Genomic DNA, 12175 nt, shown 5'->3' with positions numbered 1-12175 from the left:
TTTCTCAAAATCTGATTTGTGCCAACACATATCTGCATATACGGACGAGATCTGTCGACGAAATCTCTGCTTAGCTTGGCGCAGCTTTGGCAAAGTCCAGGCCCATCTCAGTTTTATTTTCGATATTTTCTGCAGCCATTCGTGCATGTAATTCATAAGGTCACTGATGTGGTTTTCAAATCTGGCTTTTTTCAAGGGTTTCCTTTTAAACGCTTCACATTTTACGACGGAACATCACCTGAGAAATGGCAAGGGAGCAAATTGCTTTCTTGCTACGAATGACGGAATAAGCAAAAATACCCACGTCTCATCACAAAAACAAAAGATAATTTTTTTATTTCTAAAGTCATCGATCATCTATAAAAGAATGACTTTTAACAATATTGATGCAGATGATTGGCAAATTTTCTTGTCAATCTGTATTTTACAGCAATTGTTTTTCCATTTAAGAGGAGAAACCACTTTATTTTTGTCATTGTACAGTTACAACGGCATTTGTTCTCTGCATTTAACCCATCCTATTGTACAGGAGCAGTGGGCAGCTGCAGCACCTGGGGACCAACGCCAGTTCTTCTTTCCACTGCCTTGCTCAGGGGCCCAGGCAGGAGTATTAACCCTAACATGCATGTCTTTTTGATGGTGGGAGGAAACCGGAGCACCCGGAGGAAACCCACACAGACACGGGGAGAACATGCAAACTCCACACACAGAAAGGTCCTGCGTTCGGACCCCGGGCCGAACCCAGGACCTTCTTGCTGTGAGGAAACAGTGCTAACCACTGGGCCAGTACATATAGATGGGAAAAAGTGCACCAAGATCAGCTTATTTTGGAGGTGTCACAGTTGGGTTAAGCATAATAGCCTCCACACAGGCATACTAATCTAATTGTGCTATCGTAGCTGAGAATCATCCCGAAGTTACAGATTACTAATACAATATTTCTCACTTGTTTTCATGATTTGTTGTCACTCAGAGTTCACTTCACGGCGCCAGCTGGGTCCCTCTCTGACCCCATTTACACTGTGTATTATTAAGCAATCTTTAGCTGATTAAGTTATCCGGATAAGAAAAACACTTAGCTTATTAAGGCACCCATTGTGATGAGAACATGATCAGGATCTACCAGACCATCCCCAGAGCCATTCTGGCCTGCATCGTGATCGGACGTTTGCCAAAAACAGCCAGATGTAAGTGTAATGAGCCCAGCGAGCTCACATTGGTGAGATAGTGTTGCCGAGGGGTAGAATTCTCATCTCCAAAGCCAGTAGTTTATCTCACTGCAGCTCATTCTGAGGGTTGCTATTTACGCAGACTTAACACAACTCGGCAAATGAGTAGCTGTAGTTGCTTTTACGGCGGTTACAAATGACTGTGGCGAAAGAACGTACCATTTGCGATGCCTCCAAGGCATTAAAATGAACCCTTCAAAGAACACGTCTGACGTTGTTCTATTTGACCACCATTATTGCACCATTTTACTAGCTTCACTGCAGACTTTCCATCCACCCACCCGGTTTCTTCGTGTTGTGTGCATTAAAAAAAAAAAAAGAAAAAAAAAGATTCGATCACGAGGACAAAACTCAAACATCAGGGGTAAATGCCGAGAATGTGATCGGATTGTTTTGTTATTCAGATAATATATCCAGCTACAGATTGCATGATAACATCAGGCGCATGTGGGATCTCTGTCCTATCAATGCACAGATGTTTTGTCATGGGGCATTAATTTTTTTTAAAAAGTAGTGATTGTTTAAGCATTAACCAAGAGTCATCTATATCAGCTATATATATATATATGACTATATGTATCTATATAAAGTCAGATATAATGAAAATGTTTTCATAAATAGTAATCTTTTTTTGTTGTTGCTTTTTACCCCTCTTTTTCTCCCCAGTTGTACTTGGCCAATTACCCTATTTTCCTAGCCATCCAGGTCGCTGCTCCACCCCCTCTGCCGATCCGGGGAGGGCTGCAGACCACCACATGCCTCCTCTGATACATGTGGAGTCGCCAACCGCTTCTTTTTATCTGACAGTGAGGAGTTTCGCCAGGGGGATGTAGCACGTGGGAGGATCACGCTATTCCGCCCAGTTCCCCCTCCCCCGCTGAACAGGCTCCCTAACCGACCAGAGGAGGCGCTAGTGCCGCGACTAGGACACATACCCACATCCGGCTTCCCACCCGCAGACACGGCCAATTGTGTCTGCAGGGACGCCCCACCGAGCAGGAGGTAACACGGGGATTCGAACCGGCGATCCCCGGGTTGGTAGGTAATTGAATAGACCGCTACACTACCCAGACACCCATAAATAGTAATCTGATGGTACTGTACAAACAGAATAACAAAAGTGTTCACTCGCCGAATCGCTCATGTTTAGCTAGCAGGTTCTCTGCTGGCTGGGATGATAACAGGAAGTTATGGCAGCAAAGACAAAAAACATTTCATTATTAAGATGTTTTTTTTCCCAACACTGTGAAACATGATATAGCGGCAAACAATACCACTAAAAGAAAGATAGAAAGCACCATTGATTTTTAAATGCTTTCTCAATTAAGTTTCCTGTATTAATCCCCTTGGGGAAATTCAGTTACTGCAAATTCACCCATCCTAGCTGTGATCTGTGTCGCCAGGAGCAGCGGGCTGCCACCTTCATGCTGCGCCCGGGGACCAACTCCAGTTCTTCTTTCCCTCGGTCGGGGGCACAGACAGGAGTTTTAACCCTAACATGCACGTTTCTTTCAGTGGTGGGGGAAATCGGAGCACCCGGAGGAAACCCACCGCAGACACGGGGAGAACATGCAAACGCCACACAGAGGTCGACGTGGGATGACCTCCCCCAAGGTCGGACGACCCCGGGGTTCAAACCCAGGACCTTCTTGCTGTGAGGCCCCTAATGAGCTGGTTGGTGCCTTGCATGGCCGACACTGCCGTCGGTGCACGAATGTGCATGTGCATGGGCGAGTGTGATGTACTCATTGAATGTAAAGTGCTGCTGCAGCTAGAAAAGCCCTATATGAATGCAGTTCATTTACCTTTCACTGCAGTCTATGGTTTTCCGTAACTAGAGAAAGGCTTCACTTTCACTTTCAGCTCATTGTTGACATTATCTGGCCCAATAGTTTCTCCACCAATACTGGAAGTATTTGAAATGTTTTTGCTTTGTGTAAATTCAGGTAACATTCAAGATCCCCCCCCCTTTTTCTCCCAATTGAACTTGGCCAATTACCCCCTCTGCCGATCCAGGGAGGTCTGCAGACTACCACATGCCTCCTCCAATACATGTGGAGTCGCCAGCCACTTCTTTTCACCTGACAGTGAGGAGTTTCGCCCGGGAGATGTAGCGCATGGGAGGATCACACTATTCCTCCCAGTTCCCACTCCCCCCCGAACGGGCGCCCCAACCGACCAGAGGAGGCGCTAGTGCAGCGACCAGGACACATACCCACATCCGGCTTCACACCCGCAGACACGGCCAATTGTGTCTGTAGGGACGCCCAACTAAGCCGGAGGTAACACGGAGATTCAAACCGGTAAACCCCCTGTTGGTAGGTGTAACATTCAAGACTGACATAACATCCACAACGATGGCAAAATTTTCCTTTAACCTTCTCGCCTATTCATCTTAGTATTAGAGCAAAATTAACTCAGAAGTAGGATTTTGTTTAAATCAAGATAATAAAAAAAAATTGATACGAGAATTTCAATCCTGACATTTTTTTTGTTACTACCATCTTCAATCCTATCACCTATGGGGGAAAAAAACACCTTTTCCAAATGTTTCCACTTTTCCCCCCCCATTTTTTTTCTCATACTTTTTAAATGTACCACTACATTAAAACGACACTATGTAAAAATGACCTAGGTAAAGGGGAAACTACTATTGAGGCACAACCACCACACTCTTGACTATCTGGAATCTGAGCTGCCGTTTTCCAAGGAAAAGGACGGGGGTATTTGATGAGCATGACTGTACCTTCCCCAAGACTTACCAAAGACTCTGGCCACAAAACCAAGGGGGAAGTGTGACGCAAAGGCAGTGAGGAACCAGGGGGTGGCATAGAGGCTGGGGCCGATCTCCTGCTGCTCCAGGTGGCTGTACAGATCCCTGTGGTAGTCGTGGAGGAGCCGGGACAACTGGTACATCTGAATCTGACATGGAAAATCAAAGCAGAGAGGGATTGTCTTCACTGGTCTAGCTGATGATTGAGTGTATGTGTGTGTGTGTGTGTGTTAGGGGTTACAATCCTGCTTTGTGTGCTTCATTTTTAAGTGGCAGAAGAGGTTACTTGTTTTTCCACCTCCAGCGATAACCACCAAGCGGCACAGTTTATGAAGTACAGTTTTCTGTTTGGCGTCGGATTTTCTAAATCCAAACCATGTCCACATGAGAGAAGTCACACCCCTTTTAGTAACAAGTTCTTTTCCCTCATCTTGGGTTGGTTGGGATGCCTCCTCCTGCTCTGTATTTACAACTAGCGGAGGTACCCTGCGTTGCCCGGGGAAAATGTTCTGACCAAAACAACCAACACGATCTGATCTTTACGATATAATCGATGATGAAATATAGGATAATTTATGATATGAAATATGTGATAAACAAATGTTATTAACAAAAATGATCAAATGTCATAATTTTCAATCCATTCATCAAGCTTCTTTGCCAATGTGTGTATTAATCACTCAGTGCTCAAGCGCCTCAGGGTAAATCACGTTGCGTGCCTTCAGGCTAGCATTGACAATGTTAGGTGTAGTGCCTCCCTTGACCACTGGAAGGATTTGCTGGAAGTCTCCACAAAGCATCATTGGAATGTCTCTTGTGCAAATAAATCAAATTTTTTACTTGGTTTTGGAATATTTTTTTGAACTGTGCAATCCTTGGAAAGTGCTGATTCTAAAGATACCTTTCTTTTTGTTCTACAATGAGTATTTCTGGAGTTTTAAGCGAAAATACAAACATACACTCTTGCTTTTATATATATATATATATATGTAAATATGTTTCCTTGTCGCACTCACATCTTCCTCTAGAGTTTTATGGTAGTTGGCAAATAACATTATGGTGCATTACTGCCACCAACTGGTATGGAGTATGGGCTGTTACCCAAATCACATGAACCAGCTCCTGCGGTTGAAATAGTATTGCCAAATCTCTACCGGTCAACACGTTTCTATCGTTGCACGGTATATCTCGCAACCCTAATGTGTGTGCGTGTGTCTAGGTGTATGGTGGTGAAATATTCTGCCGTCTGCCATTGCCCAATGAGTGAAAGCCCTGAGAAAAAGGAACTGGGGTAGACATCTATATCACAGGGCTGTGAGCATGGTGAAATTCTATATTCAAATGATATGTATATGTGGATTTGCATGTTACCTGCAGTATGATCATGTCAGGTCTGTACTGCTTGCGGAGCCCCATGTCGTACATTAGGAATTTAAGCATGTTGAAGGCCTCCTCTTCCCCCATGTGTAGGAGCAGTATGCCAGCTATGAAAGACAAGCCCTGGCAGTAACCCACCTACAATAACAACAACAACAACAATACTGCCGTTTGCAAAACGTGGGAAAAACAGACGGGAGGTGTCTGATAAAAGTCAGAGATGGTGAGAAATAGATGACAGAGATGTAGACTAATGGGTAGATATAGTACCGCAGAAGCCAAAGAGAGCAGATGAGAGATAGGCAGTTATACCTCAGGATCCAGAAGTGAGTACGCTTTCAAAAGATTATAGAGAGACAGCTGTCCTGCTCCCAACTGGGCCTGGAAATATGGGTGGGTGGGAAAAGTACGACCTGGGGAGACAAGGAGGAAGAGGAAATGGATAGAGAAAAGAGATAAAAAGAGAAAGAAAGAGTCAAATTTCTTCAGAGTTCATGCACTTTTTCCGACTGTGGTTTCCAAAAATGTTCCATGACACCTAATAACTTTTAAGCTTTATTTCCATGACCCGAAACCATTCTACTCTCGACAACTTTTCAAAACTATATTTTGCACTTATCCATTAGAAGACACTGATTGTTGTAGCTGCACTTGGCCGGCATACTATTGACAAGATAACTAGCTAACTGATATGAACACTAGCCAGCACATGCTGCTAGCATACCGAGACAAACTGTTGCACACACACACACACACACACACACACTTGTTTCTCTATACTTATGGGGACCCCCTCATTTACTACATTTATTTCCTAGCCCTTGACCTTAACCTTAGCCATAACTACATGCGTAACCTTAACTTAACCCTAACATTAACCCTACACCCAAGTCCTAACCCTAAAATAGACCCTTTTCCTCGTCGGCACCCATAAAATGTCCCTACAAGGTTGGTGGTTTCTGGTTTTGGATAGAAAAACAAGCTCTCTCACACACACACACACACACACACACGCACACACACACACACACACACAGAGGAAATTCTCAAGCCCTGCTACAGGGGCTCTACCTGCCGTTTCTTTCATCATTTTTTTATGTGTCAGTCAAGTTTTAACAGGCTCAACAGAGTTGAGCCTTCTTTAGTCAAATTTCACACTTTGATGGACGACATGACAACAATTACAACTGTCATCGCTCCTCGTATCCAACAAAAGCTATTTGGAACCAGGTTTACGGAGATTCATACTGACACTACATTACGTTCCCTTTGATCGCAGGGACAAGTGCGTGAAGTCGGTTTAATTGTTCCGTCTTGATTCCTTGAATTGGTTTTTGCGGGTAGACCCCCCCCCCCCAAAATATCAGCACAATGGATTTCACTTTAGATATTGTGTATTACTGTATTCCATGGGAATGATCACTGCAGGGTCCAAAGCCCCTGTTGGTCTATGAGTTATGGTGTGTGTGTGTGTGTGTGCGTGTGAGACCTTCTCATCCCTCTCCTGAGGGACAGCTCTCTCGCTGCTGATGTTAAAAGGAGCTCACCATGGAGAAACATGTGTGTGTACATTCTGGGCTGTCCCCCTCACTTAAATCCATGTGAATAAAGGTCAACATAAAACTTCGCCATACCTGCGTCGGTACTTTCCCCCAGTGGCCCAACGTGCAACAAAAGAAAAACATACAGATACCTTTCAAAGCTGACAACATAATGAGGGTTTAGGAAGAGTACAACAGCTGCCTCACACCAATAGGCTCATAATTGGCAGGTATTTGTGTGTGTGTGTGTATGCGTATATGTTTTGAGTGTGTGGGCTCCTTGGCTTTCGGTGTGTGTGACAGCGAGGCTTTCGAGTGATGACCATGTGAAAGCGTGTTTGTGTAAAATGTGCTGCGGGAGGCAGCAGGCATCTAGTGTAGGTGTGTGTGTGAACATACTGTCCTGGGCCCTCCCATCCGCTGCCTCAAGGCAGGGGTGTGCACGCACATGTGCGTTTCAACAAAAGTACGGTGGGTGGGGGTGCCGAACTTGACTGGGATACGTTCTCCACCGTCACCCTGTTTCCTAAACAACATATATCATAAAATATATGTTGCTTTGAAATGTTTGCATCTGCATGCTTATGTGGACTCGGCGAGTCCGCCATCCAGCTCCCTGTTGTGTTGGTATCCAAACGACATGCTTTAAGCCGATGCGATGCCATCAATGCAACCACCCCCGCCCCACTGTAAGCTGATAACAGTTTGCCATCTTTGTATATGCCATTATCTTTCCACAGCCCATTTGTTGTAGGTGGTAAATAACATGCGGGGGAGAGACAAAAACTGGTTGTTCTGAGAGGAACGCCATGCTACAGGGTGTGCGGTGAGCACTTATCCATGGGCAATTTGGAGGCAAATGGTGTTTGGAAAACTGAAGGGGCAAGTGTTCGAATGTGGTTTTGGACAACCCATACTTTATAACATCTGAAAATTTTAATCTGGATTTGTATGTGAATGTGAGAGAGAGAGAGAGCATGAGTGAGTGTGCATTTGTGTGTGAAATGGGGCAGCATGTGTATCTGCTGTATATCCCCAAACCTGTTGTTAATCCCCAAACCTGTTGTTAATTCTTAAAAATTTTGTGTCGTTTACCACACTGCAGGATTTGCCCCACAGTGAAGAATGTGTGCGTTTGTGCCTTACCCAGATCTATTAGGATAGCATGCTGCTGGGAGGTGAGCTGCTTTAGCAGCTCTTTGTAGGGAGTGTGGTTGGCAGGAGGTCGCGCAGGGATTGTCTGTCTCAACAGGTACTGCTCTGACAGAAACTTCCAAATCTCGCCTCGATGCTGCCTTGGAACACCTGACATGGAGAGGGAGCGGTAGAGCGTGCAGAGGGTTTTGGATGGGGTGTGGATCATGTGAGAAGGAAGCAGAGAGGGGGAAAAAGGGGGTCAGGGGTCGGGGCAGATGTAGGGGATGTTCAAAGGTGACAATTAGTGCAGAATACAACATTCTTTTTTTGGGGGGGGATCACCCCCTTTTTTCTCCCAATTGTACTTGGCCAATTACCCCACTCGTCCGAGCCATCCCAGTCGCTGCTCCACCCACTCTGCCGATCCGGGGAGGGCTGCAGACTACCACATGCCTCCTCCGATACATGTGGAGTCGCCAGCTGCTTCTTTTCACCTGACAGTGAGGAGTTTCGCCAGGGGGACGTAGCGCATTGGAGGATCATGCTATTCCCCCCCAGTTTCACCCCCCCCAAACAGGTGCCCCGACGGACCAGAGGAGGCACTAGTGCAGCGACCAGGACATATACCCACATCCGACTTCCCACCCGCAGACACGGCCAGTTGTGTCTTTAGGGATGCCCGACCAAGCCCGGGGTAACACGGGGATTCGAACCGGAGATCCCCTTGTTGGTAGGCAACGGGATAGACCGCCACGCCACCCGGACACCATAAATACAACACATTTTAAGAGAGATGTGTGGGGATGTGGACCTTTATAGGAACCAAATCTGAACATTCCTATTTCCATTGTTATAAATGTATATGCCTACAATATGCAAGTCTACTCTGCGCTGTCACAGAACTGTAAACCAGGAATTTACAATGTGATATACGAGTCTCATGCGAGAGTAATCTAAGTGTATGGAGAAGAGTCCCCCGAGGCCTTGAAATAACGACTTGTTTTTGTGAATGAGGGAGCAAAAAAAAAAAAAAGGGCTGGGAAAATATTGCTATTTGCACAGAGAGGGGTTAAGAGTTGACTAAACAGTAGTAGAGTTTTTAGAGTGGAGTCTAGAGATTAGACAGACTGTTTTCTGAGTTGGTCACTGTGTTGACATACATTTGACCTCGTGTCCCATTTGGAAAAAACAACAACCGTGGACCCACCCCCAACTCCCAAACCTATAGCTTAATGGACAGAAATGGCTCTATCCCAGCCCACTGACCGCTACTCCCCGATCAGATGTCACAGACACATCTTGTCTTGTGCTTTCATCACCTTGCAAGATAAGAACTGCTCTCAAGGGTACTTCACCGAGTTACAACACTGATAGTCACTGGCTGATGGCCTTGCGGCGCACATGTGTGTTAAGCATGTGGACTTTAGAACTGTTATGTTCTATACAGAAGCGGAGGGGAAGCGATACCAGCATGGGAGATAACCTTCCTGCCCTCTGGGTAGAACATGCTGATGTGAGTGAATGGACAGAACTGAGGGCCCTGTTCTCAGCTGAACAGAAAAACGCATAAGAAGCAGACATGACAGACAGAAAATTTAAATAGTTGGAATTTAACTATGATTAAAGTCACCAAAACTACTTAATTTGAAAAAAAAAACAAAAAAAACAAAAAACAAGCGAGCCGACAACACTTCCTACGTGTGATATTCATTTATCTATCTACCCATCTATACATTTTACAAAAACTCAAACTCCAGTGGGACTGAACAGGTACCTTGCGCAACAGAAGCATGTACAGTCTCCGTATCAAACTTGACCTTTGCCCTCCCAGGGGTCCCCAGCATCTTCTCCCAGACCAGAGTGACCTCCTTAAGACACGGGGTGATCTCCTCATAGTCGAGCTTCAGACGCTTGTTCTGCAGGTTGCACTCTGAGGCTAAACACAAAGGCACACACATTTATCAATGTGAATCACAATAACGTGTTAATTACAACTCACACAGCCTGCAGACAGACTCACACACGAGCATTATCTAAACCAGACATCGAAGGTGAAGAAACACTCAGGGCTCCTCTCAGCTATTCCTCATTTTCTGAGAGCTCCATCTCCTCTTCCCCTCCACCTGACCTCATTTAACCTTTAGCCCCTCGCTCCTTTTTAACCTTCACGTAAGTACCTCTTCTCTCCGACTTCCACCTATTTGTCCTCATTTAATCACCATTCCACCGACCCCTCTCTTTCCTCTCCTTCTTCCTCTCCACTTTCAAGTTTCCTTTACACCCCCCCCCCCCCCCCGAGTCCATTCTGCTCACGTGTGGTGTCCACCACCAACTGTCCGGCTGGAACTTGGCAGGGCTGGAGAAAATGACATCATAAATTCGTCGCTGGGAGACAGAGGCAGCAGTGGACCAACCCCATTTAAAAACACCGCTGATTTTCCATGCGCCAATAAGCTTATCAACTGAGCAGGGTTGCCTTAAAACTCTCGCTTGGTTTGACCGGTCACGTTTCACATGTAGTTGAATTTTGGCATTTATCCCACCTTGGCAGGATAGGGCCTGGGAACTAGGAGAGTAAAAATAAATGACCGTGGCTGTAAGGAACAAAGGTGTAGTGGAAAAACACTGACCACGGTTAGTTTAGAGTCGGCATGTAAAGGGCGGGTATGTTGGAGGGAGGCGGATGGTTGACACCCAGATTAAAAAAAATAGGAGCTGTGATGGAGAGAGACCCAGCCTGTGCTCTGTGTCTCATCAGCTGTCTAGCACAGGAAGCGCCCTGGTCCACCACCAGGACCAGCTACACTGCAGTCTCTCCAATCACTGCCTCCCTCCCTCCCCACTATCACTCCATGGCTCAGCCATTTCCCTCTCTCGCTCTCTCTGTCTGTCTGCTGCAGACAGAGCCTTTGATAACACCCAGCCCAGATAGGATACCCCGCCCAGGAGGAATCTACAAAGATGTAACCTCCCCCCCACATACGGACAATGGAGACACATGCACATCACATGCACAATTGACCTATAAACTATGCAGAGACGGCGATAAACAGATAGGCCTGGGAGTGGAGCTCCACCCAGACAAATAACGGATGGAGATGGACCGCACCCAAAGGGAGAGGAAAAAAAAACCACACAAAACTATTGGTGTCCAAGGGAGTCCGCCCGCCCGCCCGCCGGCGGGGGAACAGCAACAGGACTGTGGGTGTGTGTGTATGCACAGCATGCGTGCGGCAAGTGCACACGGTGTGAATAGATCGAGGCTGCTGCCCAGACTTGCTTCTCTTACGTCAATATTGACCCATATTATCTCCGTCCACACCCAACTCTATAGGTAATCGCTTGTGTGAGGGTTTACGCAGGTGTGGGGGTGAGGATGAGCGATAAATGTATATGTGTATAATTGTTCTTCAGTGCTGGAGGGGTAGAGTTGTGTGTGTTTGTTTCTGGCATAGGTGCCAAGTGGGTCAGGGGAAGGGTGTAACACTCTTGAGGAGGGTTTTTTTTTTTGTGCTAGCTATGGATGAATGCCCATAAACACATACACACATACACAATAATATTTTTTGTTATATAAACCTTTTGACCTTTAGACGCATGAACGCACACACAAGACAGACAAAGACTTTTCTGTGATGACATGTAGCTTAGAGAAAGCAACTTCAAATGCCAATTTGTTAGGCCACCTTATACATTATAACATATACCCCATGGGTGCAAGCATGGGAAACATTTACACATAAACATTAATTTGACATGCAAATTGTCATTAAGGAAATTGGGTTAAATGTTGTGTAAGTTATGGTGTGCTTGTGCATACAAAGAATTTGACTCCGGTTTACAGCAGGTTCTAGTACTTACATATATCACTCAAAAAGAGCAAAAACAAGGGCAACAATATAAATAAATGGAATAACAAACAGTATACTGGAGATAAGTATGTATCCACAACAAGGTATGTCACAACTATACAGAGTTTTGTTATGGCTGAATAATTTAAAATTTGACATTGTATTCTTACAATGAAGTGCTCTCTGCATTTAACCCATCCCATTGTATAGGAGCAGTAGGCAGCTGCAGCACCCGGGGACCAACTCCAGTTCTTCTTTCCATTGTCT

General features: G+C 45.5%; 1 protein-coding gene across 2 annotated transcripts in view; it reads right to left on the bottom strand.

Annotated features, from left to right (window-relative positions):
- The window catches only part of tbc1d1 (TBC1 (tre-2/USP6, BUB2, cdc16) domain family, member 1), a 93246-nt gene that overhangs the window by 12590 nt on the left and 68481 nt on the right, over positions 1 to 12175 (bottom strand). For both annotated transcript variants that reach the window (XM_056279528.1, XM_056279529.1), the window contains 5 exons: positions 9832 to 9993; positions 8067 to 8225; positions 5692 to 5792; positions 5374 to 5517; positions 3992 to 4151 (listed from right to left, as the gene is read on the bottom strand). In XM_056279528.1, coding sequence (XP_056135503.1) covers positions 3992 to 4151; positions 5374 to 5517; positions 5692 to 5792; positions 8067 to 8225; positions 9832 to 9993 — 726 coding nt within the window. The remainder of the gene's footprint in view (positions 1 to 3991; positions 4152 to 5373; positions 5518 to 5691; positions 5793 to 8066; positions 8226 to 9831; positions 9994 to 12175) is intronic.

Source organism: Lampris incognitus, chromosome 5 (genome assembly GCF_029633865.1).
Source record: "Lampris incognitus isolate fLamInc1 chromosome 5, fLamInc1.hap2, whole genome shotgun sequence".
Lineage (NCBI taxonomy): Eukaryota > Metazoa > Chordata > Actinopteri > Lampriformes > Lampridae > Lampris > Lampris incognitus.
This window is presented reverse-complemented; position numbering and strand designations above follow the sequence as displayed.